This window comes from Phaethon lepturus, unplaced genomic scaffold (genome assembly GCF_000687285.1).
Source record: "Phaethon lepturus isolate BGI_N335 unplaced genomic scaffold, ASM68728v1 scaffold17488, whole genome shotgun sequence".
NCBI lineage: Eukaryota > Metazoa > Chordata > Aves > Phaethontiformes > Phaethontidae > Phaethon > Phaethon lepturus.
In genome coordinates, this window is record NW_010559905.1 from 65,346 (window position 1) to 90,009 (window position 24,664).

The following is a 24,664-nucleotide window of genomic DNA, read 5'->3' on the forward strand; positions in this document are numbered from 1 at the left end:
TTCCCCTCAGGGTAAAGTACATTGCTTCAGCAGTTGTCACATACCCTGTCTGTACCGGGAGTGAAAGACTACAGTAGGGAGTTGGATTTAATTTATTTTCATTAATTGAGCTTATTCACTTTGAGAAAATTGCTCATTCAGAGTCTTCCAGTAATAAATGAAATGTTTGAACTTTGTCCAGACAGAAACGAGCTTATTGGAGACCGTGTCCTAGAACATAGCAACTTTTTTTTTAATGCTACAGTAAAGCAATTTTCAATGTACTTTGAGTACATCAAAGGATTCTACACCTCCCCCCCCCCCCCCCCCCCCCTTATTAAGATTAGCCATTAAGTTACACGTGACTGACTGGCAAATGCTGCCATATGATCTGCACTTCTACGTATCAATGGGCTTTTGGTAATCATTTAGTGGAAAACAGCTGAGAGAAGATAGGAATACATGCAAGTGAGGGATTCCATGCCTAAAAATGTAATGAGTTTTTTTTAATCTAAATACTACTTTAAATTTATTTTAATTGCAGCTGGGAGAGGGATCCTCCTGAGATGATTTGACATTCAAGTAATTTTAAAGCAAAACATCTGTTGTACTTGGAGGTACAAATCTAAAAATACTCGCAGGTACACAAATCTGTCAAAAGCATTTACCCCCATAGCAGCCCAACTAACTTGCTTGGTAATGCCTAGTTTTGTTTAGGGGGGCATGTTTTTGCATGTTTTATACATCGTTAGTATCAAAATTGTTCAGGTATCACTGCTAAACCAGAAGAGTGGTGCTCTTAATACATAATTTGGAACATCTAAACTGGAGTTAGAAAATACAGTATTGCCTTCTTTTTTGTCGCTTCCTCTAGAAGGACTTGGCTTTCACTATCCATTTTGTTCCTTCAGAGATTCTGGACTGAGTTCATTCCTTGAAATTTAAAAGTCATTTATCATCCTTTACCTTTGTTTGCCCTAGCCAGATAAAATTACAAAATAACAGCTGCTGCTTGTCCTTTTTCCTCTCGATCCATGACCCAATTCCTGAATTCCTCTGGGACTCCTGTGACTGTTTAAAATGTAGGTTATCTCTTGGTTTACTGCCCAGCTAATATGCATTTCCTGGTTGCTGTCTTCAGTGGAGGAAGGTATTTTTGTTAGCATTTGTCACTTTCTGGCTATTTCCCATTGCTAATACAGGTAGGAAAGAATTTGGCCAGAACAGTGAGGGGCTATGTAAAAGGAACGCAATTGTTCGTTATAATCTGTGTTAAACACATTAATTTATATGATCATTTAAGAGTTAAATAAAGATGAAAATAATGGAGGCTAAAAAGAAGGAAATGAAATATGAATGGCCGCTTGCATTAAAAATAAGGTGTGAAACCTATATAAATGCCAGCACATCACTTCCCAGCCCCCAATCCTTAAGTCTTGTGTCAGTTATGAGAGACAGATGGGAAAACTGTAAGTGGTGATGTAGGAAACAGTAGAAAGGCTTAATAAATATTTCTGTGCTCGGAATAAAATGTGAGTCCTCTTCATATGAAATGAAGAGAAAACATGTTTTATTGATTTAACGAGATCTATAAGGTTACATTTGCTCAAAGTAAATATTTTTAATTCGGCAAACAAAAATAATTTTCATATATACCTTCCCAAATTTAAAGAAACTAGCTGAAGAGGCATCTGAAGTATTAATGTTGACTTCAAAAAATAAATAATCAAAAAATCTAGGAACTTGAAGGGATTTCTAAGTGCAGTTCCAGAACTTAAAAGGATAAGTGAATCCACAGAACTGTAGAGTGTATGAGCTGATAGTGATACAAGCAAAGCAGTGGAACAGGATAAACAAAAAAAGTAATGTCAGTTTCAAAGAGTTTATGGAAAACTGATCTTGTCAAAAATAAGATTTATTTGACTAGCTTACATGTCTAGCTGATGAAGCCAAGTGTATAAAATGCTGAGGTATCTCCAGGGAATTTGTAATAGTAGCACATACCTTTTTGATTTTTAAAAAACAAATGCAGAATGGAAAGCCTACCTATTCAATTAACTTTTAAATTGCTCAGTGCCATATTTGAAATTAATTTGGTAATAGGAGGACTGTTTCTGAGTGTATCTCCTAGACCTGTTTTTTACTCTAATGCTATTCAATATTTCTATCAATGAACTAAATGATGGTGATAAAATCTTTACTAGCAAAGCTTTTGGGAGATAAAAAGATAGGTTGGCACAGGTTACAATTATGAATTGAATTGCTAATTAAATGGTTATTAGTTGCATGCAAGGTACAGTTTTTTTGAACAAAAGGCAGCCTGAACTTAAAAGGTGTAAAACTTTTCCTTGAAGTTGAGAATCAATTGAGTATGACTTTTAATAGTCACTGTTGATAGTTACCATAGCAAAAGTCTTCTGGCAGGTCTGTGGCAAAAGGAACTGGTGTGATCCATAGATACATGCAAAGTATGAGATGGAGTATAATCAGGGAAATGATCATACCTAATGTTGATCTGTACCTTGCACTAGCAAGGCTACTACAGGAACACAGCATTTATTTGTGGTGTCCCTGCTCCAAGGAGGTCTAGTAGTTCTTGTGTGCCTTTTCAACCTTTCTCTGCCTAGAAGCAGGAACACCTGAACCTGATGTTTTCAGAGGGGACATTAGGGCTTAATAGGCATATGTGGATTGCTTCCTTATAGAAAGGATGGTGTACCCCAGCTTCTGGGAAGTTGTGTCCCCTGTCTGCATGGATAGAGTTGGTCAGTGGATGGTAGTTTTGCCCCTTCTAAAAGGGGAATCTGATGCCTATAAATCCTGATATTAATGGGTCTCTTCCAACTCGACATGTTCTACAATTCCCCTATCACACAGGAGAATTACTGCCTGTCTTTGTGCACTTGTAAAACTTCAAACATTGGGCATTTTAATACCACTTTCTTTCAGGGTTTCATCTGTCAGTGAATAGTGAGGTGCTTCCAGAGAGCAATTCAGCTCACTTAAAATGTGAATTGTCTTGCAGAATTACAGGTATCTTAAATTGCTCAGACTCGTAACTGGATTGCTTGAAATTTAAGTTCCTCAAATCAGGGGGATGAATCCAAGCCACTTCTGCAACTAAAACAAGTGAAGCATTGACTGGAATTTGAAATGTGTGTGTTTGAGACTGCATTGGTGTGTTCTATCATCTCTACCAGTTTTTCTGTTAAATGTAATTTGCAAAACAAACAAAAATTAAGGTTGGAGGGCAATTGCTCAAAATAACAAAAGCCTGAATTTAGAATTTCCTGGCTGATGTTAATGTAAGACTCTTTCTCAGTAATTTTTAAAATCTAATGCAATTTGTAGTATGAAAACACCGATGTAAAGGAAGACTGTTTTCACAGGATCTTGCCTGAAGTTGTGTATTTTTGGTGTTTCAGGGTTGTGTGATGATAAAGAGTTAATATAGGGTACACCCTTATGAATTACTAAAAATTTGAAGGTATTAAGTGTAAAGTGGGGGACTGCAGAAAGAAGAAACATTGTGGTTACTTAAATATTTCTCAAGTCTTTCAGAGAAAAAACAATAACAAAAATGCCATTGTGCCGGGTGACATATGTCTCTGCATAAATACTGCATCAGCAGGATTCCTCTGTTTAGTGCTATAGTAGTGTCCTCTGCTGCTCAAATTGACCACTTGGTAGTGGAAGCAAGTGGGTTCCCACCAAAATGGGATTTGTTGCTCTGGTTCATTTCTCTTTACCAAAGTAAAAGGGAATGCTGATATCCAGGGATTTCCAGTTACTTAGGAAGTAGTCTAGCAAATGCCAGTCCCACCTCCTCCTCCACAGCTTTGTCCTTTTTTCTGTCTCATCTTCCACATCCTGTTTCTGTCTTCATTACCTACAAGAGTACCATGCTTTTAACTTCTGTCATGTTGTGTATCCATGTTTAAATTGTGCTGCTTAATCATACTTGATATGGAAACAGTGGGGACACTGAAAGACCTGGAAATGTTTTCTTTACTCTGTCCCTCAGCACCTGGGACGTGTGGCTGCAGGGAAAGCTCTGCTTAGCTACTGCAGCAAATGTGCTTACCCCTCTGGGTGGAAAAGCTGTGAGGGGTTGTGGCACATTCACCATCACAGCAGTTTTCTAAAGCTGCCAAATTCTAAATAGAACTTCTAATGTTGCAGTGCTGCCAAAGTTTTGGCCTTTCTTACAGAAATGACAGAAGGTGTGTTCCTTGTATGACTGCGTTCTCTGCTAAATGGCATAGCCTTGCTCCAGACTATGGAGCTGACATTCTCGATAATTAGTAGCTTTCACTTTTTACTTTTGCAAAAATACCTTTTTTTTTCCTCAGGAAAATATTAAATTTGTATCTCTAGCTGACTCTTAAATTCAGTCTGAAGCAGGTATCCAGCATGGAAAGCTGCAGGTGTTTCAAGTTTGGCCAAGTTGTGTGCAGCTGAAGGCCTTTCCATGGAAAGAATCAGGCAGCTTTTGCTATGAATGTCATTGTCTGCTACTAAATTAGGCTTCCATTCTTAGGGGTGGGCTTTGAAATCTGGTATAGCTTTTCAAAATAATTTCTGGTGGCTGTCTATTAAAATTGGCAGAATTTTCTGTTGTGGCAAAGCAGCCTGTATGCAGCATTCAATCTTTTAAGAGCAGTTCTACTTCTAAGGAAAATGTTTAGTAATACTAAGGATATCTTCATAAAATGTGATGCTGCTCAGTTTGTTAGCCGTACTGGCCTGTTCCTGTTGAGTTATTTCAGGCAGTTCATATCTTTTCACACTGGCGGCCACCAGAGATGAAAATCTTTGAGCTGTTTGTTAAGAGAAACATAATTTGCTGGCATCTGGTGTGGATTCCCGTGTGAAAAGGTGTGAGTCCAACAAATATTTCTGTCTTAACAAATAATCCTTGATAGGTATTTCTGCATTTCATATTGAGACAACTTGCTCTATTTGCCACCAACTCCTTGACTCATTAGGAATGAGCAGGTGGGTGGTTAGGAAAACCTCTTTGCAGAGCTTCTGCACACTACACAAGAGTTCTCTCTGGTACTATCCTTAAGCTAAAAATAGGTAAATTTTAAGCATTCAAAGATAAATATAGTACCTAGAAATTGCTAGGTATCGGGACAGATTTTCCTCTCTACGTTTAGACTACAGGTAACTTGGACAGTCATCTTAGAGTATGATTTGAATAGCACTTATTTTAGTCGCTCAAATTCTCCTAAGGTTATTGAAGAACTGTCTCTTCTTAAACAACATCTAGTACCATAGGTGATATTTATCAATACTAAGAATCTTATCTGTGTGTGTTTTTCATGTTAGCAAGCAGATCTGATCTCCCTGGGGAAAGTTGTATTGGCTTTGGCGTGCAATTCTTTATCAGGAATTCAGAGAGAAAATTTGCAGAAAGCAATGGAACTGGTGACAATCAACTATTCCTCTGATCTGAAGAATCTGATTTTGTAAGTTTGCTTAATAAATCTTTTAAAGGAAATTACTACTCTTTTTAAACATAGAAATGAAAATGTCAAATGATATTTTTAGATGCAAGTAAGATTGCAGATGTAACTACTGTTATTGAGTTGTCTGCACAGTCAATGCGTCATTAACCATTATAATCTAAAATTCATTTGTGTAATGTGTATTTTCATGGTGTGTATAATGAAATTGATGTCCTTTCTTTACTAAGTGCTGTTGAAGTTCTTAATAAGAATTAGGAGCTTAAACAAAACAAGCATTTTAAGTTGTCTTCAATACTGGGCTTCATTGCCTATTATCTACCATAGCAATGTGCTAGTCTTATCTTACAATTTCAGAATGTGTTGAGAAAATAGGCACATTGTCTTTCTGACCAAAGGGTTGAGTGCTAGATTTTCTTGGCTGCATATTATTTTGTGTTCTTTAGTATAGTCAGCCAGTCTTGTCTTGCAGCCTAAGAGAAAAGTAGAAATCTTCCCCCTCCCTCATTTGAAAAACAATTGCATGACAATCTGAATCTTCATGTCTTCTCTCTTTTTGAGTATGTTCTTGCTGTTTGAGTGGGTGAGCTATACAGTTCCATGAAGGTACATTCCTATCTTGTATAAATAACTGACTGGATGTATACGCGGAAGCTAACACATGTTTTCTCTGCTAATGTCTTTCTTAAGAAATGCTGCAATTGTCAACTTCATGTATTAAATAAACATCACAGTGAAATAGTTATAAAATCATAATAGGATGATCTGTCTGGCATTTGGAGCATGTTTAAGTAATCTTTTTGGGGCTGGGGGTATTTTGGCAGGTATTTGCTGACTGACCAAAACAGGCTTCGTAGTGTAAATGATATCATGCCTATGATTGGTGCACGATTCTATACTCAGTTGGATGCTGCTCAAATGCGAAATGATGTTATAGAGGAAGACCTTGCAAAGGTAAAAAATTTAGTAATTCCTTCAGGAAGACCTATAGTCAGTATTCCTACAGCTGTACCTTAAGAGGGAATGTCTTCTACTGTTTTTTCCTTTTGTTTGTTTAGCAACTTAAGTAGTCTGTCTGCAGACTTGAGAACTCCGAGCTCAAGATACTGAAAGTCCAAAAGCTCCAAGAAACACTAGTTTTAGGATGTCCTCAGCTGGGCTTTAACTAAAAACATCTTCATGTCCAACCAGCAGTCTTGGGGAAAGAACGTGCTTTATAGAATGGTTGAAAAGTAGTGCTGTGAGTAAATAAGGCCATGTATGTTATCACACACCAGATCATGTAGTTTGTGCTAGAGATTATACAGCAACATATGTTGCCTTTAAATTCTTGGATAGATTTGGATTCCAGTGTCCCTTTATCTCATATGTTTTCCTTTCCAAATGAATGCTAGATCATGGAGGTAAAGGCTGCCATTCTCAGTTTCCCTGAAGTGTGCATGTATTGCTGTGTGGGTCTGGTTAGTCTATCAAGTTCAGTCAAGGTATCAAGTGCTAACTACAAAGGAACTATGTACTTCGTCCCCTCTTGGTGTGTATTTGTTCAACAAGAAGGGGGATTGGCTGATCAGAAGCCACTGATCACAGGATTTTCTAGCAAGATTGAGATAACGTTACAGAAGGCTTTCATGATGTGAAAGATGTGTGGGATAGGATATTAAGTTTTTAAGGATTTAATCAAGTCCTGTGACTCCTTTCCATTACATGCCCTTACTGATAATTTTTTTTAAGAGGCAGTAGACCAATGGTTGAGATTCTGATGGACTGGTTCTCTTAAATTGTCCACCATTGGCTTGTTGGAGAACCATTTTTCCCTTCTTAGTGATACATAGTGAAATCGATATCAGAAGCAACGAACTATAGAAGAGCAAGATGGTATCTACTTTGGATGCAGAGCTCTAGGTGACCGGTGCTCACTCTAATAGCCACTACGTGTTCTGAAGATGTTTAAGACCATGTCTTGTTAATAAGGTCTTGTTGCATAGCCTCCAGTTTGGCAATAGCTGTTTACCTGGCGGTGATAAATAGCAGTTGATAATTAGCTGTCATACTCTTAACTTCTTTGTACTACCACATCCTCAGTAACATCAGAGCTGCAGCAGCCCTTAAGTCTAGCCTGGTACCCTCTCTTCATTATTGCCCCAAAGCAGATGCTTAGGGGAGAGTATTAGAACAAGACTAGCAGGTATGATGTTTTTCCTCATATTCTCCAAGCACACCATCATCTGTAGCTTAGGGCCTTCTGATGCTGGAAGTGGTTTGTGTGTAGTTAATAACTTTTGTTTTCTTGAAGCTGTGAATATTTTGTTACTCCTGTAATGCTCATGTTTTACACAGCAGTGACCCAATTACTCTATCCATTTCCTTCCTTGTCTTAATACTCCCGTCATTTGTGTCACAGCATTCAAAGCCTCAGTTTTTCAAGTCCTCTCATCCACTCTGTAGAAGAGCTCCCTGCCTTACAGGCTCGCAGAGAGGCCACCAGGAGACTTACTGCCAGTGGTGTTGTTCAGCTGTGTTGCCATTGACACTGAATCTGTAAGGCAGTGGCATTCACACAGGTGTGGTTTTGGCTTATGTGTATTTGGGCACATACCATAAAATTATTTGGAGGTTGTACAGACCTCTGCTAGCTGGACAAGGTAAATCTTCTGTGTCAATCTCTAAGTGTAGCTACAATTGTGTTACAAGCTGTTGTGCTGTGTGTTTTTAGACTGATAATAGAAGTCATGCAACTCGTAGGTTGTCTGAGGTCAAGCTATTATCACCTTGGCCTACTTTATTTACCCAGCTGTGCACAGTAATCAACTCCAGACTGAATTCATTTGAAATCAATATGATCATGCATGGAATGAGATGCAGCTTAGCATGAATAATGTTGGAGAGCTGGGCAATTGGAGAATATGAATAATATGAGGAGAGAATCCTCCCAGCTTTGAGAAGCTTTTATGTAAAAGATCAATCCACAGTGTAATGTTACCTAGGATGTAACTCTTTTTACTGTATCCTAAGTGATGAGGAAAAATGTACAGAATCAATTTTTCAGTTGTGTGTATTCTAAGCATCTATAATTCTGATGTTCTGTCTTTTGTGTGAGCTCGTTCTCATTGCTTTTTCCCTGTCAGATGGACTCAGAATTTATAGTGTTTTAAGACTTCAAATTCTAGCATTTTTTGGGAAAACTTGTTTCAAAATACAATTTTGAATCACTTGTAACTTGAATGTTAATCTGATATTATTGTTGCTAAATATTTACTAATAATCACCTACAAAGCATTTCTGAAAAACAAATCTGGTAAGTTATGTTCCCTCTGATCTTTACCTGAAATATGGTATTATACTATATATTCTACAGGCCTTGATAACTGCGTGTATATATTTTAACATATTCTTCTTGTATAACTAACTATATTTTAGCATATCTCTAAGTATAGGCTGGCAAGAGAGTAGACTTACATTTCCACAAAGAAATAGTTTGCCCAATCCAGTTCCTGCTAGGGCAGCAAGGTGTTATTGGTTGTTAAATCTCCACGTTATCGTTTGAATATGAAGTGCTAAAATGAGCATTGGGCTACTGATAATGCATTCTTTCTGAAAAAATTATACCCTCTTCTTAGAATAAATAAATCATTGTAATTAATAGTGTTTCACTGGCATTACTACTGTATATCTTTTGCAAATCAGTGTCTTAATTTTATGTTTCAGAAACTTTAATAGCCTCTTTCTTGTTTTCCAGGAGGTGCAAAATGGAAGGTTGTTTAGGCTTCTAGCAAAATTGGGAACAATCAATGAGAGGCCAGAGTAAGAAATACTTGTTTTCATGGTGTAGGGTGTGTAAAACCCAGTTTGCAATGCAAGGTTTCTTCTCTCATACATTTAAGCTAAACGTTTCCCCCAGATTTGCCCCTGAAGATCTTGAGAAAAATAAGATAAGCAACTTTGACCAAAATTTTAAATAACGGAGAAGAGAATGCTACAAATAGATATGCCAAAGATGCTTCATTTATTTAGTATGGTTTCTCTTAGTAGTCTCTTGTGAGTGACAGTCGCTTTTTGAGGAAATCCATAGCTTACTTTAACTGTAGCAAATGGTGTAGACACTGGTTTTAAGCTAGTTAATTTTCAGCTTGTTTGTTAACTACTACATAAAAATAAAGTGTTCATGGCCTGTTTTCCATCCTATTGAATAGACTTGGAGTTGTGTTTGTTATGCTGGTTTCTAAAATTTACATGCTAAACTTGTTGAAGATAACTATTCCTTCTGTTACTTTTTGTGGTCCTTGGTAGGGATTAGCTTTGGGTACTTCAGCAGCTTAGAAACTTTGGGTATGTTATCTTCTGTTTGCGGCAGGGGGGAGACTGTAATTTGATTGCAAATTATAACAGGTAGCTTAGCAGAGCAGTAAGATTACTCAGTTTAGACTGAAGAGTCATGTATATATCTGTCAGTTTTGATTTTTCTTCTGAGCTTTAATATGAGCCTTTGTTTTACACCAGGTTTCAGAAGGACCCAACGTGGTCAGAAACTGGAGACAGGTATTTACTAAAGCTCTTTCGAGATCACCTTTTCCATCAGGTGACAGAAGCGGGTACTCCTTGGATTGACCTCAGTCACATTATCTCATGTCTTAACAAGGTACACTGTACTTGGGTTAGCTTTTAAAAATTTGTTTGGGTTAGCTTTCTTTAAAATAATATTCCACTTCAAAGCAAGTTGGCATTGGCAGGTTAATTCTGTTGATTTAACTGATGGTAATTTACCCCGTTTTGGATGAAAACAATGTATTCACTAAGCTAATACTAAAACATTTATGGGTATTTTAAATAAACTTAGTACACTAATATTAAAACTTGGAATTTGGTAATATAGCATGAGATACAGTAACTTTTCATCCTAGAATGCATTGAATACTGTGGATAAGCAATGCTGGTCCCTTTATGCTACTCTGGTCTTTCAACACAGCATAAAGGATCCATAAAACCCCTTTAGCTGGGGGTGGTTTCTGCTGATACAGTTATCACAGAGGATGGTCATAAGACAAGAGGATCCATTCCTAAACTGTACTGACCAGAGTAGGAGACAGGAGGGCATATCAGGTGGGAAACTGCAATAGAAATTTGTGCAAAATCCTAACCATCTAGGACAGTGCTGGAAAATTTCTGTGACTTAATGTTAAGTCCACTTCTGATAACTTCTTTAGCCTCTCCAGCCCTTCATTTCCGAGGTTTAACAAAGCTATTTGCAGTTTTCCAAGAGCTGCACCACTAGCAAAATTTTAGCTAAGCACTCATGATTAATAGCAGGAGACGTGTGAGAGACCACAAGATCTTCACCAGTTGTAGAACTTGTTTTGCTCCACAAATGAAAAAAGTACATAAGCTGATTATTTTGTTTATTGTAGATCAGCTTTCAAACTTTATTTTGCCAAACTTCAGTAATTCATAGGAGACTAAGATGCTACTTCTTCCCTTTTTTTTTTTTTGTAGCTGCCTGGTCATTCCTCTCACTAGAGAGTGGTGATGCAGATACTGACAATATACAGTTTCAGTGGCTAGTATTTTCTTTTCTAGGATTAGGATAGACAACTTTCTATTCCAGAAAAAATTGAATGTATTCAGATCCTTTGACATGTAACATCTGACTTAACTACAGTTAAATCTTTTCTAAATTGTCAGGGCTTTTAATCTCCTATTAGACCACTGCTGTGCATTTCTTTAACCTCCTTTTTATCTTTCTGGTTGGTGTCTGTAATCACTTTAAAAAGGACATTAAAGGGATTGAGGCTAAATCAAAAAGAAAGCATGTTGATATTCAAATAGGCAGTGAAATGCCATCATGATTTGAAAGCAGTGACCTGTACAGTACTGTAGCAAGAGGGGACAGTCCTGAATTCATAGGTCAGGTAAGAGATGGTGTCAAAGAATGCCCGTGTTCTGTAAATGTTCATGGCTTACCTTTTTAAACAGAGGCTCTTCTCTTCTGTGGTTGTGGGCTCAGCGCACACAAAATGTAAGGCTTATGGAAGTCTACTTTGGAAATACACTCTAAAAAACACTTCTGAAACTGTGGTGTGCACTAGTAAAGTGGTTATTTGGGCTTTCCTGCTATACTCTGAAAGCATTTCTTCTGAATGAAAATCACTCTATTGTTTAAAAGAAAAATATCTTTTTTTCAATGTGGCGTTTTGGGGATCTTTTGAGCTGAGATACTGATTTGTGCCTCCACAGGAGGAGAGAAAGAAAGCCATAAATATTGATGTTTCTAGTTAGCTGTGTGGCTTTCTTAATACAGATCTTCCATATCCTACATTCATTAAGGTAATTCACCGATTTCTTGTATGATGCTAATGGGAACAGTAGACAATATTTCACAAACACCTTAATTGTGACAATATTTTGTAATGGGTGTTGGAAGAGACTGGTGGTTTTATCCTACTCTACAAGAATTAAAAGCTAATTGGCTTGCTTTTGTCCTTCTGCAGCTATTCACAAAGCAGGAACTTTGAATTTGGGAGGTTCCTGCTTTCAAGGTTATGCTCAGAACATTATTTTAGAAGACAAATGCAAGAAATTTCTAACTTGATGTGTTGCTCCAGACAGCAGCTAGTGGAACATCTCAGTGACAAATTTAATTGTTGTTCTGCTATTCAGTACAACAACATACATTTATTTAATCCTGCTGGGGTTGTATTTCCAAAGATTGTCTCAATAGTGTCATATCCCCCTTCTCTCTGCCCTATTTTCTATATTGGAACAAGAAAGTTAGTAGTGTTGAGTATTTGGAAATATCAATATATATTGACTAAAACAGAGCTACAAAAGTTTTGCACTATAAGAGTTTGACAATTCTCCATTGATGAACATTTCTTTCAAAGTGAGGAGAACGTAAGATATAGTGTTGCAAGAAACTTCAGCATGTTAAGTAGGATATTCCAAATTAGGATTTAGTGGTACATCTCTAAAGTACATAGTGTAACTTACAGTTTCTTAATACTGAATTTGAGAAGTCAGAACAAAACATGAAAACAAATGTGGAACAATCTTTAATCTTTAACCCCAAATTATCTATTCGTTCATGGATTATAACTAGGTAACCTTTTTAGAGTAAGGGCTGAAATGTACCATACAGCTTAGGAATTAGTTTGTCTCCAGTACTACCAGAAACATGAGGTTTGGGTTTCTACTGGGTTTCAAACTACCTGGGGCTGGTCCATCCATTATTTCATTTTAGACTGGGCAAGAAGTAATTTACCTACCCTCTGAGGAGGCTTGTGGATTTTACGTGCAAATGTAATGTCTAAGTGGTTTTGCTCATCAGGAGCTACATGGAAATGATGCTAGGCTTTCTACACAAGGGAAGATAGCACTGCAGGATTATTAGCTTTATGGAGAGGGAAGCAAACAATGGTAACCTAGTCCAAAGGTCTGGAATGTCCATCAGGTTAAGACCAAAATGTCTCGATTTCTTGGCAAGTACGTTGTTGTGGTGCGATTCAGATCCTTCCTTTCTGTGGTGTTAGCAGCTTGGAACTGCACCACAACAACGTACTTGCCAAGAAATTGATTGCTTTTGTTATTGGGGAAATGTTTTGCCATTTCTTTCACACTTCTTTTATTTTATCTTTTGCATTCTTGTTACAGTTAGATGCTGGTGTGCCAGAAAAAATAAGCCTCATTTCCAGAGATGAGAAGAGTGTACTTGTGGTAACTTACAGCGATTTAAAACGCTGCTTTGAAAATACTTTTCAAGAACTGATTGCAGCCGCAAATGGTCAGTTGTAGTATTTGCTGAAAGCATGCAGGACATTGCTGAGGAACTTAACCAATAGCAAATTGCACTACAGCTGAATTGTTGTTGTCATCTCATTTCACATTTGGGAAACAAACAGGAGATGAGCAAAGCTGCTTGCACTTCAGTCAGGTACACTGTTACTTGAAGGGAAGAATGTTTCACTTATCCTAGAGCTAAGGCTGCCATTGGAGGCTTTATCTGTGAAGAATTTATTTTAGATTAAGGAACACATCAGGTGCATGATGTTCCTGCTTTTATTTTTTCCACTTGTATATGCACTAATTTTAATTTTTTTAAGACTTTTCTGATCTCTGAAGTTTTGCCACATTGTATACTTAAGGGAAACTCTTTGCAAGGACATTTCTGGGATACATTTTTGTCACTGAGGATATAGCAAAATTTATTCATTTTTGATATTATTTGCACCCAGAATAGCATAAAGGACCAGGTAAATAATTTAATAGAAATTGTGTTCTATTAATGACCGTTTAGTTCGTAACCTCTGTAAAAGTGTGTTGTATGCAAGCTCTGTATGCCACCCACTGTTAGCTCAAAAAGGAAACATGAGCAGATGAAACTTTTTCAAACCAGTCAAGTGAATTGTCGGTGAATTGACAAAAAAGGAAAGCAAGTCCCCTGTCATTTGATTTAAACTTTGTCTAAGCGAAGTGACGAAAATAGCAACATGGGAAACATCTATAATTTAAGGAGCATATCAAACTTGCTCTAAACACAACCAGCGCCTTTTAAAAACTGTTTGTACGTTTTCCTGCATTTACATTTATGCAATTTTTTTAATAGTTTTTTTTAAAGAAATTGTTTAAATGCCTGAAGTTTCAGGAGTGTATTACTTTAGGTTATTTACAGTATAATTTTTGTATAAAGTTCTGTTCTTTGAACCACAGCTTTATTATGGTACGCTACACTGGATACAGATACAAAGACACTGTTAAAAGAAGATTAACTTAACACAGCAGTTGTCTGGCATCAAGAGCTTTTCAAGTTTTACAGCCTGAATCTGGAGGGATAATGATCTGCTGTGCCTTTGCAGTCACTGCTTAGCCCAAAGTAATATTACTTTTGATAATACTCAACACATGAATATTCCTGAAGTAATTCAGTTTCAAAAGTCTGGAATTTTCCTCCTCAATTACCTTTCTAATATTTGGACATGCAGTTGTCTCCAAACTTGGGTATTCATGGGATTTCTAGTTAAACACCTACACTTTGATACTGAAGACTGCCAAATATGTAGGAATTTCCTTTCTTAAAGCAGTAGTGAAGACTGTATCTATCCTTTCCCAGCACTGAATGTTTTAATAGCACTGGGTGCTCACCATGAAGAAAATGTGGAAACTCAAAAGGTCAGGACAGACTCTAAGCACTTGCAACTGATGTTACTGACATCAATTTTAATAATTCTCAATATTTGTAGTTTTCAGAGAAGTTTTTAATATTTCTCTGTCCACTTTTATAAGCTTTAAAATGATTCTCCGCCTTGAGACTTGCATCAAGAAAAAAGCAACTCTCTTCACATCGAAAGCTTTGAAGACTAGGGACATGCTTTACACATTTTAGATAATGTGGTTGAATCCACATAGGTAGCATCAGTTGTTGAGTTTAAAAATCGATTATTATTGCATTTGATCGAATGAATTTTAAAAGGAACATAATGTTTAATATTCAAACGATAACAGTTGCCAGAATGTTCTTTTTAATATAAAAGGAACAGGAACTTTGAGAAGTGAACATGCAAAACAGTCTTTTATCATTAGCTCATGTATTTGAGGAAGAGCAGCTGTCTTTTATATGTTTTTTGACAAATCATATTGTAATTCTTTTGTACAAAAAAGAAGTACTTGTATTCTAGAAGAAATATGAAATGCTTAATTTATAAGCGGGCTGAGGTTTTTTCCAGTATTGTTTTCTTTGAAAATGAAAGGGGATCATCGGTTCAGTTGTGGGGTTTGGGAACCTTTGAAAATTTAATTTGTGGACCAATATTTTGTGAAAGTGTAAGGCAGGGGTAAAATAGGGCTTGAATTCTCATCCTTTTTAGACCAGCAAACCACCCTCTGCAAGACATGTCTAAATTGCAAACCTGTGTGTATTTGCATAATGTCAGTTTGCTTCAGCCCCTAGTAACCTCAGGACTTGGTTTAAAAATAAAAAGGTAGACAGCTAATAAGTTTTCATACATAATGTCAGCCAGAAAATATTTGGTGTCAGGTAATACATAAAATAAAAAAAAAGTTGAGCTTTGTTTTCTATTTATTTCATTTGGTCCGTATTTGGGAATGATTTGAACAGTCTGAAGTTCAGCTTGGGTGTTTTTTTGGGGAGAGCCCTTCTACCCCATCTTAATTCCATTTAAAAGGTTGTCCTAAAGTTGTAGTTTGATCCATTCATAGGAAGAACTGTGTATCTGTTTAAAAAGAGCCACCAGGATGTGCCCTCCCAGATGGGAAATTTAATTCTGACCTTCCTATTTTTTACAGCTAAAAGCACAGAAGGGACAACCTTTGAAATCATCTGATGTTGGTCATTTTTAATTTTGTACCAGTTTTAAATTCTGTTGCTGTATTTACTATATTGTAAATATTTTGTTGAGGGTACCTATGTATTTTTGATTTGCCCTTGTTTCAGTAATTCAGGTGTCAAGTGCTTCCCCTAAAAAGCACCAGTATGTTAAGTTCTAATGTCATGATCCCAATATGTGTTACTCATCTTTAATCCTGTTTTCATTCTTCATGTGTACAGCAGTATTTTTAATAAAGAATACCAGAAATAATGTGGCCTTGTTTTGACAATGTTAACTTCTGAGTTGGATACAGGGCTTTTCAACTTTGGTGCTGGAGTTGTATTTCATTCTATAGTATTTCTTTTGTATTCGCTCTGTGTGCAATGCAGAGTTTAAACAATCATGAGTCACAAAGTGTGTTTGCTTGCCACTTGTAGTGTATCAGATGTCCTAAAACTTACAGATGTTGTTGACTAGAATTGTACTAACACAATTTCCTTAACTCCCAAGTCAAGTCCTATCTGCTTTTCTTGGATCACGTCTACTTTACTACCGAAGCCCTGAATTTGAAAACTCTGTTAAAGTACCCTTACTTTCATGTTTATTGAGCTTTTTTGCCCAATAACAAAGTATATTAATTTATCTGGGAATTTGCATGTGGATTCATGACAGCTTCATTTCCCAGAATTCTTTTTGTGTATTGTTAACCAGCAAAGATGAGATGATTTACTGCTGGGTTAAAATCTCCTATACCCATCCAATCCTGACCATGCTTATGTAACGTGAAATTTTGTGCAATACATGCGAAATTGTCAATACTCCCTGCATACATTTAACATTATTATAATAAGGGAGTTATTATCCCTTAAACTGCATTGCTTTAGAAATTCAATTATATAAGCTGCAGTAAGCTTGATTGATGTACTGATCTGGTCTCCAGTTTCCTTCTTAGTAATGTGCAGCAACAGCTCCACAACTCCTGTGGCAGTAGGTGATCCTGTTAATGTTCTTTCCCCACCAGATAGTTTCACCTCCGCTGCCTTCCAGCCTTGCATGTAGTTTGTCTGCAGGGTGGCTTGGAGATCCCCTCAGATTATAAAATGCTGTATAGCAGAGAACACTCAACTGGACTTCTCTGTGGAGGCTACATCCCCAGCTTCTGAGGGATGGGTGGGGATGTGGAGATTCTCTGAAGAAGAGGAAGCATCTACCAGGCCTAAGGTGCTAACTTATGTGCCAGTTGGTTCAGAATACCAGACACCTTAGCTCTGTTTGACGTCCTTTCATCTGTACCAGGTCTTCTAGCTACAGAAGTAACGGGGCGTGGGGGGCAGTTAGAATAGCATCATAGAATCATTAAGGTTAGAAAAGACCTATAAGATCATCAAGTCCAACCATCAACCCAACGCCACCATGCCCACTAGACACATCCTGAAGGGCCACGTCTACATGTTTGTTTTTTGTTGAGTGGAAGTTTGTCACTGGGCTGCTTTGTCTTCTCCCACCATGAAACCTTACCTCTCCCAGAGACAGAGTTGCATTTTTGCCTCTAGACAGCAATAAGCACTTCTTAGATATGCTGAATCTAGAGGATGTCACTCACACAGGGAGCAGCACAAGTGTCCATCACTGTATCGGCTTTGCTGTGTGAGAAGTATCTTCTGTGCAATTATTCCATATTCTCCTTTGCTTACAAAACTGGCCCATGGGATGGTTTGTTTACCAGCTGAATCATCTGCTGCAGCAGTCTCTGACACTGGATTAACTTGTTTGGCAGAACTCTGCAGATTCTTTCAAAAGCAGACTTTATTATATGAATTTAGCAATCAAATACATTATATGAAGACAGAAAATGCTAGACAAAATAGGAGTTATTCACATCTGAAAAAACTTAGAGGGTTCATATAAAAGTAATCTTTGAAGTCCGTTTTTCTTAAATATTTATGCACAAAAAGCATATTTATATATTTACACTGTGCAAACATTTCCTTTGAGATGCATCATCCCATAACTATCTTTGCTCAATGGGCATTAAGAAGCAGTTCTTAAATCTCCTTTTGTTTTGACCAAGATCAAATATATTTTACCAGCAAGAGACAGCGCAATAGATACTTAAAACTGATGATCTCTTGCCCAGGAAGACCTAGGACTGATACTTAGCTTAGAAGTAGCAGTATGTGTTTCTTTTACTTGAATATCCAAGAACATTTTTCTTTTTAAGTATGCAAAAGTTCATTTGCCTTTAAGTCTGTTAGTGGGTTAAAGTCATAGCTCCTAAGCTGAGTTTTAAGAGGTCAGAACCATAATATATGTAGCATTTTAGTTAATATATCTTTATAGTGGACCACGAGGAGTCTGAGATTGGGCAGTAGGTGTTGATGTGGAAGACGTCAGCACTACTGTGTTAAATGGCCAACTCTCACTTTAATATTGCATTCAAAGGTGAAAGGGGATGGTGCATCCTTAGGTTCCTCGAGCAAAGAACATTCATGCCCTTTGTGAGAGGCTATACAGAAGTCTGTTGCAAGTGAATGATACCTTTTTATTTCTGTACATATATACTGGTAACTAACCTGGAAATTCAACTGTCTTCATAGAAAAGCTGCCCTAACTTTCCAAGGAGATTGTCTTGTCATGTCTAACTAGTCTCTTCAAACTCTTTAGTAATCAATTAATTTAAAGTATATGCAGTTTAGTAGCCATCCTGTCTTTTCAGACAGATTCCCATAAATAAAATATCAGTGCAGTGTTAGAACGTCCACGAGGTTTCGTGGACAGAGCTTGGCTTTAACATATCTAGCTTGCGGTTTGGTTCCAGTGTGTGTGTGTGTGTGTGTGTTGGCATATTGGCAAAGTGCAAAACTTCAAGAATATTTACTTGATTTCAGCAGGCTTATCCAAACCAAATTGATCTCTATTCCCTGCTGTTGCAGCCCTGGCTCTGATCTTACTTCTCCTCTCTCCTTGCCAATTGTGTTTTGTAACACAAATTTGAAATTCTTGCTTTGCAAGACTCCTTACCACGTTTGCTACCTGAAGCAGAGCGCCGTGTAATGCCCCGTCCCCAGCTCCCCTTGGAGCTTTAGCCTTTTCTCAAGTTTCTCAGAGCATCGTCTGTTTCTTCTCTCTCTTTTTGAAGGATCCTTTATTTTCCAGCACTACGCAGGCCCCAGCTATAGGGTGCAAATTCCCCAGTGCCTGACGCGGGCTCCCGCGGGCTGCCAGCTGCCTCTCCCGACCAGGACACCGGTGCTGCACCCGAGTCCGCGCAGAGACCGGCTGACTAGAGCATGAAATACCATCCTGCTGCCAGGGACCAAACAGCAAACTGGTTTTCTCTGTAATGATGACCATCCAGGTTTTCAGAAGCACTGGGCAATTTTAGCGGCAGCTGTTGTGTTCAGCACTTGGGCAAGTCAAGGCCTAAGCATTAGTATTTTGCTATATTTTTATATGCTTGCTGCAGTCTGTAGAAAAGCAGATCACTGAGATTAAGCCAGTGATATCTTTTTAAATTTTAGGATAATTAAAATCATTTGGGTCAATGTTTTTAAACTGACAGTGTTTCAGAAGAACCTTTTTGGATTAAATGTGTATTTAAATCTTGGCCTAGAATTACTTAAAGAGGTGGCTGGGAATAAAGGACCACAGAGTTGTAGTCAGGAGGGGGAGAATGGCACGCTCTCATTTTCTCCAGCACCACGTTACCGTACGTGTATCTTCGCTTGGAGTCACTGAGCTGGTCACAACTGAAACTGCAGAAGCTTCTTGGCTTGGTTATTCCAGAAAGCACTGACTCCTTGCTCCTGCTGGCACCTTTCACCCTGTAACAGAGCAGCGTCACTGTTAGCATATTTAATGTGTACAGGCTTTTGTTTTAATGACTTGAGCAAAGCCACATCACAAAAAGCAGCTTTGTTTATTCTCAGATGATGGGTACGGCATTGATGCAGATGGGATTGCTCAACGGGAGGGTGGAATAGAGGACTGAAAGAGCTCTCCTGTGTCCCACTCGAGTCCCCCTTCTGAACAGAGATGCTGTGACTCACTATTAAGGGGCTTGTGTTCATTTTAAGTATTGGAGTCATGGTGCTTACAGGGGAGTAGGTACTTGATTGCTCAGCCTAAGCTCTAATTGCTCATTTGTGGCAGGTGCTTGGGAGTGAAACTTCATTGCAGGGCAAAGTAGCGTGGAGCTTCTGGCATCTGTGCTGCTGCTGGGCTGTGGGTCCCCACAGAGTCCCCACACTTAAATGTTCTTCCTAAGGGAACTGTTGGGGTTTTTTTTGAGCAGGAGAGTAGTAATGAAAGGTCTCAAGCCTTGAGGCAAAAGCAGAAAGCTACTAGTATAGGTGTTCCCAAGGCTAATGCTGGTATGAATTTTTAAGATAAACAGATGATGTTTGTGAGGAAGGGCACAAGGTCTGGGTATCTCCTCTCTTAGTCTTCTCTCAGCAGCATTAGAATTAGAGTTTTCCTGTTCCACAAAGGACCAGTTACCCTGTAGGCTGCCTTTTCTAAGATGCCCTTTACAAGAGAGGTTTAATGTCTTCTCAGCTGAGCCACTCTCTAAGACGCTGATCCCCTTGCAGCACTTTCACCTGTATTCAGAGGGTGCAGTGCTTAAAAGGGCTCTTTCAATAATGAAGAAAGTTAAGGCAAAGAGAATTTTCACACTGTTGAACTTAACTTACATACCAAAGGCTTATCTGTAGACAAAGGACAAGCCAGAGCATTTTCCATCATTGATTAAACGTGAAATCTTAATGCAAACATATGTTGGACTGCGGTGCCTAAAATTAGATTCCCTCCCCAGTATTTTTATAAGTTCATAGACACTCTGCCCCTCTCCATTTATAAGGTCAGGAACATTGGCAGCCCTGGTCTTGAATTCCAGAGAAGACAGTCAGAACATCTGTTGATGTTTTTGGAGCCCATGGTTTTGCTTTTCATTTTAATTTGCACTGTTAGATCTTTAAGTGAAGCACAGAACTGGTAGCATAAGGCCTTTCCTGATTAAGAAATGGAGGAGTAACAGTTTCCCTCAGATTTCACAGTTTCTTGAATCTTTAACTCACAAGCCTGTGTGCTCTTTAAGGAGTGTGGTCTCTGTCTTGTGTCCTCCTGGAGGAAATTGGAGGGTCCTCCCAAGAAGACCATCCCATTACATTTGTAGATGGATGGAGTTCATGAGGAGGAGCCCTCCCAATGAGGATTGCAGATGCATCCCATATTTTTATATTGCATCTGTTGGCAGATGGAGAACTAATTGCCTTGGGATAAATTCCGTAACTGTGACAAGGTTAGTCACAGACTCAGTGGACTTTTTGTGATGGGCTTAATACATTGTAATTGTGAGTCTTAGGGAGCAGTGGGCAGGCAAAAGTGGAGTGTACGTGCAAAGTTATGAGCCTTAAAAACATCATGCTTTGATCCTTTCATTCATCATCAGGCTTTTTGCATCCTGAGAATTTTCTTGTGAGCTAGACTTGGCTTCTACTTTAATTAATAAACCTTTATACCAGTAGAGCTGCATCGATTGATCTTGCCTGGAGTGCGCTGCAGTACCTGGGCATACACTCCCAGCTTTTGAGGGAGCCTACAGGGTTTTGGCATCCATAGTCAGGCTTCATTTTGAGACTGAGCATACAGTCAGTAAAAAGCTTCTCTAGTCTCTAGTGAATTATCTTCTTTCCACTCTAGGAATGTAAATTAGAAACTGTGTCTAGTTGTGTTTTAATTGGGATCATTTGTCAGAGGAAATGGCTGCTGCTTTCCTGACAGATTCAAGAACAGAGTGAGGTTAGAGGCTGACTACGGCTCTTGAGATGTTTGTTCCAGCTCACAAGTGGTGGAGTTCTCACTGGTTTTCTGGCTTAGCAATTTGCTTTGACTGAAGGGTTTGCTCCAGCCCGAGGATTTTGGCTTACTTGGGTTGGGCTTTTTCACCGATACCGAAAAGCTAGAAAAGAGTTGCAGTTGGGATCCTTTCCGCCTGTAAAGGAGCAGAGCTCAGAAGGTTGTTCTTTCTCTGCACCCAAACCTTTCCATTGGGATCCCGTTACCCAAGGCCTCATGTTGGGAAAGAATTATCTCTCTTTATGCTGTTCACAGTGTCACTTGTTCTTGACTCAATGGCAATAGCAAGTTCAAGCCATGTAGCAGTCATTTCTGTTGTTGTGCTCCCGGCCACCACCTGAGGCTCACCAGGGTTCAGAGCGGTGCTTGTTTCCTGTAGCGAAGCCAAGGGTGAGCTTTGTTGGTGCTTCGCCCTCCAAGGAGCGGAAGCCCAAGAGGAGGGGACTCTCCCAGGGAATGGGGTACCTCTGCACTTCAGGTAAGCTGGCTCCCCTCTCTGCTTTCCCCCGGGCCTAGCTCTTGGGTTGGTCACGCTGAGTAAGCACCAGCACATGCAATGGCTCTCTCTTGGAGTCAGCTGATTGGCGTCCCCTGAAACAAGCCCTGGCTGTACTTCTGGGGACAGGTGGGATGCGCCAGGTTTGGCTCCTTCCCCCCTACGTAGTCCTTCAGTGCTGTCATGGCAGAGGTGGCCCCGCCAAGCCCGAATCCTCTAACGCCACGCTCCAGGGCACGCACGCAGCCTTGTGCTGCTCTGAAAGCATCACCCCACCTGGCTGGCTCGCGTGTGATTTCAGATGGAACTGAGGAAAAAACCACACCGAGCTCAATCATTCTGCCCCAGGCAGCAGGGAGATGCGGGAGCCCGGTGCCCCAGCCTGCCGGCGCGGGCACGGCCCCTCAGCACCCTCAGCCTCGGCTCAGGACGTGGCCCCGTGCCAGTGCATTTGTCTGCATCTGTGTCCTCAACTGCAGTGGTGAGGTTTACAGCGTGACGGTACGTGCTCTGGGAGCGGTGGAGGTGATATAAGACGCTGCTAAGAGGGAGGAGACCCCTTCCTCATCCTGGTGCTGGCAACCAGCTGCCTTGACGGTGAGCTGCTTCTGCTCGCTCAGCACCTGTTCTGGGGCCGTTCTTCTGGCAATCCGGCCACCTGAACCAGCTCCCTGCCAGGCAAGCCAAGCAGAAGCGTCAGCACAGGGGAGGGCGCAGGACCACAGAGCAGGATGCTTGAGGTGCAAGGGGAGAAGCAGGACTATACCCCTGGTTAGATCAGCTTCCTTGTGTCAAACCCTTCCAGACTCCACCTTTCTACTGCTGCTTTCAGGGTATTTATTTACTGCTCCAATCCAGCCTAAGTAAAGGATGCTTAGCTAAGAAGCTACCTCCCTTAGGGACGTGTGCCGACTAAAGGGTCACTGCATGCATTCACATACACGACTGCTTTTTGGCATAACGCTACAGTACCACTTGTTTAGCTTGCAGGCCAGATGACCTTGTATCTTCTCAGCCAACTGCTCTGTTTCCCTGAGGATTTACATTCTAGCAGCCACAGTTGAGTTCAAATTTTTTTCCCATCCAACCATTCCTTTTCCTTATGCAGCTGAAAATGCAGTTCCGGAGGGATGCTTGGGGCACGTTCAGTGTATTCCGTGCCGTGCAAAGAAAAAGGCATTTCATATATGTCATTTGGGTAGGTTGCCATGTTGTTTCTGCGGCTGACAGCAGCCTTCAGATATGTCACATTTGCACAAAATTAAAAATGGGTTAAACCACTTCTAGGAAACATTGCATCCTTTGGAGCCCTCTAATATCCACACGGATTCCAACCTCTGTCATACCTGGCTCCTCAAAAGAGAGTACGGAAAACTATCTCAATACAATCAAAGTACCATAAAATTGCTCACAGGCCTCTTTTCTGAAATGGGGGCAGGAGAAAGGGTTTCCCGGCACTTGTCTGGAGTGGCTTGAATCACCCCGGCTTTGCCACGCTGACTCCTGCCAGCAGCACGTTTACCCCGCTCGCCGTGCATTTTGGCCGTGTGAGCGTGCATGCTCTCGTACACGTATTTCTGTGTGTTTAACCAACGCCCTCTTAGTCAGTGGAACATTTCTTGAAGCGAGCCCTCTCTGCCTTGCCTGCACGTTCCAGCCAGCTCCAATTGTTCATCGAGACAATACTACACCTCCCAGCCTGCCCAGCTGCAAGTCGCTGACAAGTTCGACACAGGCGGGATGGCGGGATGGCCTTGACCTCCTGCCAGCGCAAGATGAGCGATGGGTTGGGTCTGGGCGGTCCCCGGGCTGGCTGAGGGCAGTGAGCCGAAACCAGCCGCGGACGCTGCCAGCTTTGCAGGGGCTGGGAACTGAGACACCGCCAGCATTGAGAAAATAAACGTTTCCCATTTCCAGAGGGTTCATGTCAGTGCAATGCATTTCTTAGATCACCCCTGGTTCCCTGCTTGGGCAGCTGTCAGGAATTAGGCGGAGGAAGGTGGCCAATATATTAAAGTGCTTAAAGGCAGGAAGAGAAGTGAGGCCCTCACATCCATCTATTGTAAAGTTGCCACTTTAGCATCCTGAGCCCGTGGGTGTTAAATGGGCCGTGCTTAGCTGAGTCATGGAAAAGAAGGGCAAAAACAAGCGCAGGGAGCCTTGTTCCAGCTGAGGTGCCCTTGGGGACTTGAAGAAACAACTGCAAATCCTTCACAGCCGCACATTCCTCCTCCCCCTCCTGCCCAGGGCTCGTTACCTACATTTACCTACCTCTGCCTCGGCTTAGTGCCTTCTGGCACCCACCTGTCCAGCCTGGCATTAAGTTGAGAATCGGGTTGATGGGTGGGGTGCTAATAAATCATAATGGCAATACGCATCAAAGGAGTTGAGCATTATTTGTTTCCTCGAAGGCGTATGGAGGGTTAGGTGTGGGAGCTGACTGAGTACTGACTGAGCAGGACACACCTCAGCAAGAGTGTTTGCAGAGGCTGGGGACACCTCAGCCCCTTTTGTTAGGCTTGATTAAGCACAAGGACCTTGAATCC

The 24,664-nt window shown here is 40.0% G+C and overlaps 2 protein-coding genes across 4 annotated transcripts in view; one reads left to right on the forward strand and one right to left on the reverse strand.

Annotated features, from left to right (window-relative positions):
- The window catches only part of PAN3 (PAN3 poly(A) specific ribonuclease subunit), a 68,979-nt gene extending 52,950 nt beyond the window's left edge, over positions 1–16,029 (forward strand). For 2 of the 3 annotated variants that reach the window (XM_010293529.1, XM_010293530.1), the window contains exons 14-18: positions 5,314–5,453; positions 6,275–6,404; positions 9,187–9,251; positions 9,948–10,086; positions 13,092–16,027. In XM_010293529.1, the coding sequence (XP_010291831.1) occupies positions 5,314–5,453; positions 6,275–6,404; positions 9,187–9,251; positions 9,948–10,086; positions 13,092–13,232 (615 nt within the window). In that variant the 3' untranslated portion in view covers positions 13,233–16,027. Of the gene's footprint in view, positions 1–5,313; positions 5,454–6,274; positions 6,405–9,186; positions 9,252–9,947; positions 10,087–13,091 lie in introns of all 3 variants that reach the window. The other variant, XM_010293528.1, reaches the window with a different exon arrangement.
- Positions 16,030–19,382: 3,353 nt separating this feature from the next.
- The window catches only part of FLT1 (fms-related tyrosine kinase 1), a gene marked incomplete at its 5' end in the record, with an annotated part of 55,892 nt that continues 50,610 nt past the window's right edge, over positions 19,383–24,664 (reverse strand). The window contains one exon of the mRNA XM_010293532.1: positions 19,383–19,587. Within this exon, the coding sequence (XP_010291834.1) occupies positions 19,383–19,587 (205 nt within the window). The remainder of the gene's footprint in view (positions 19,588–24,664) is intronic.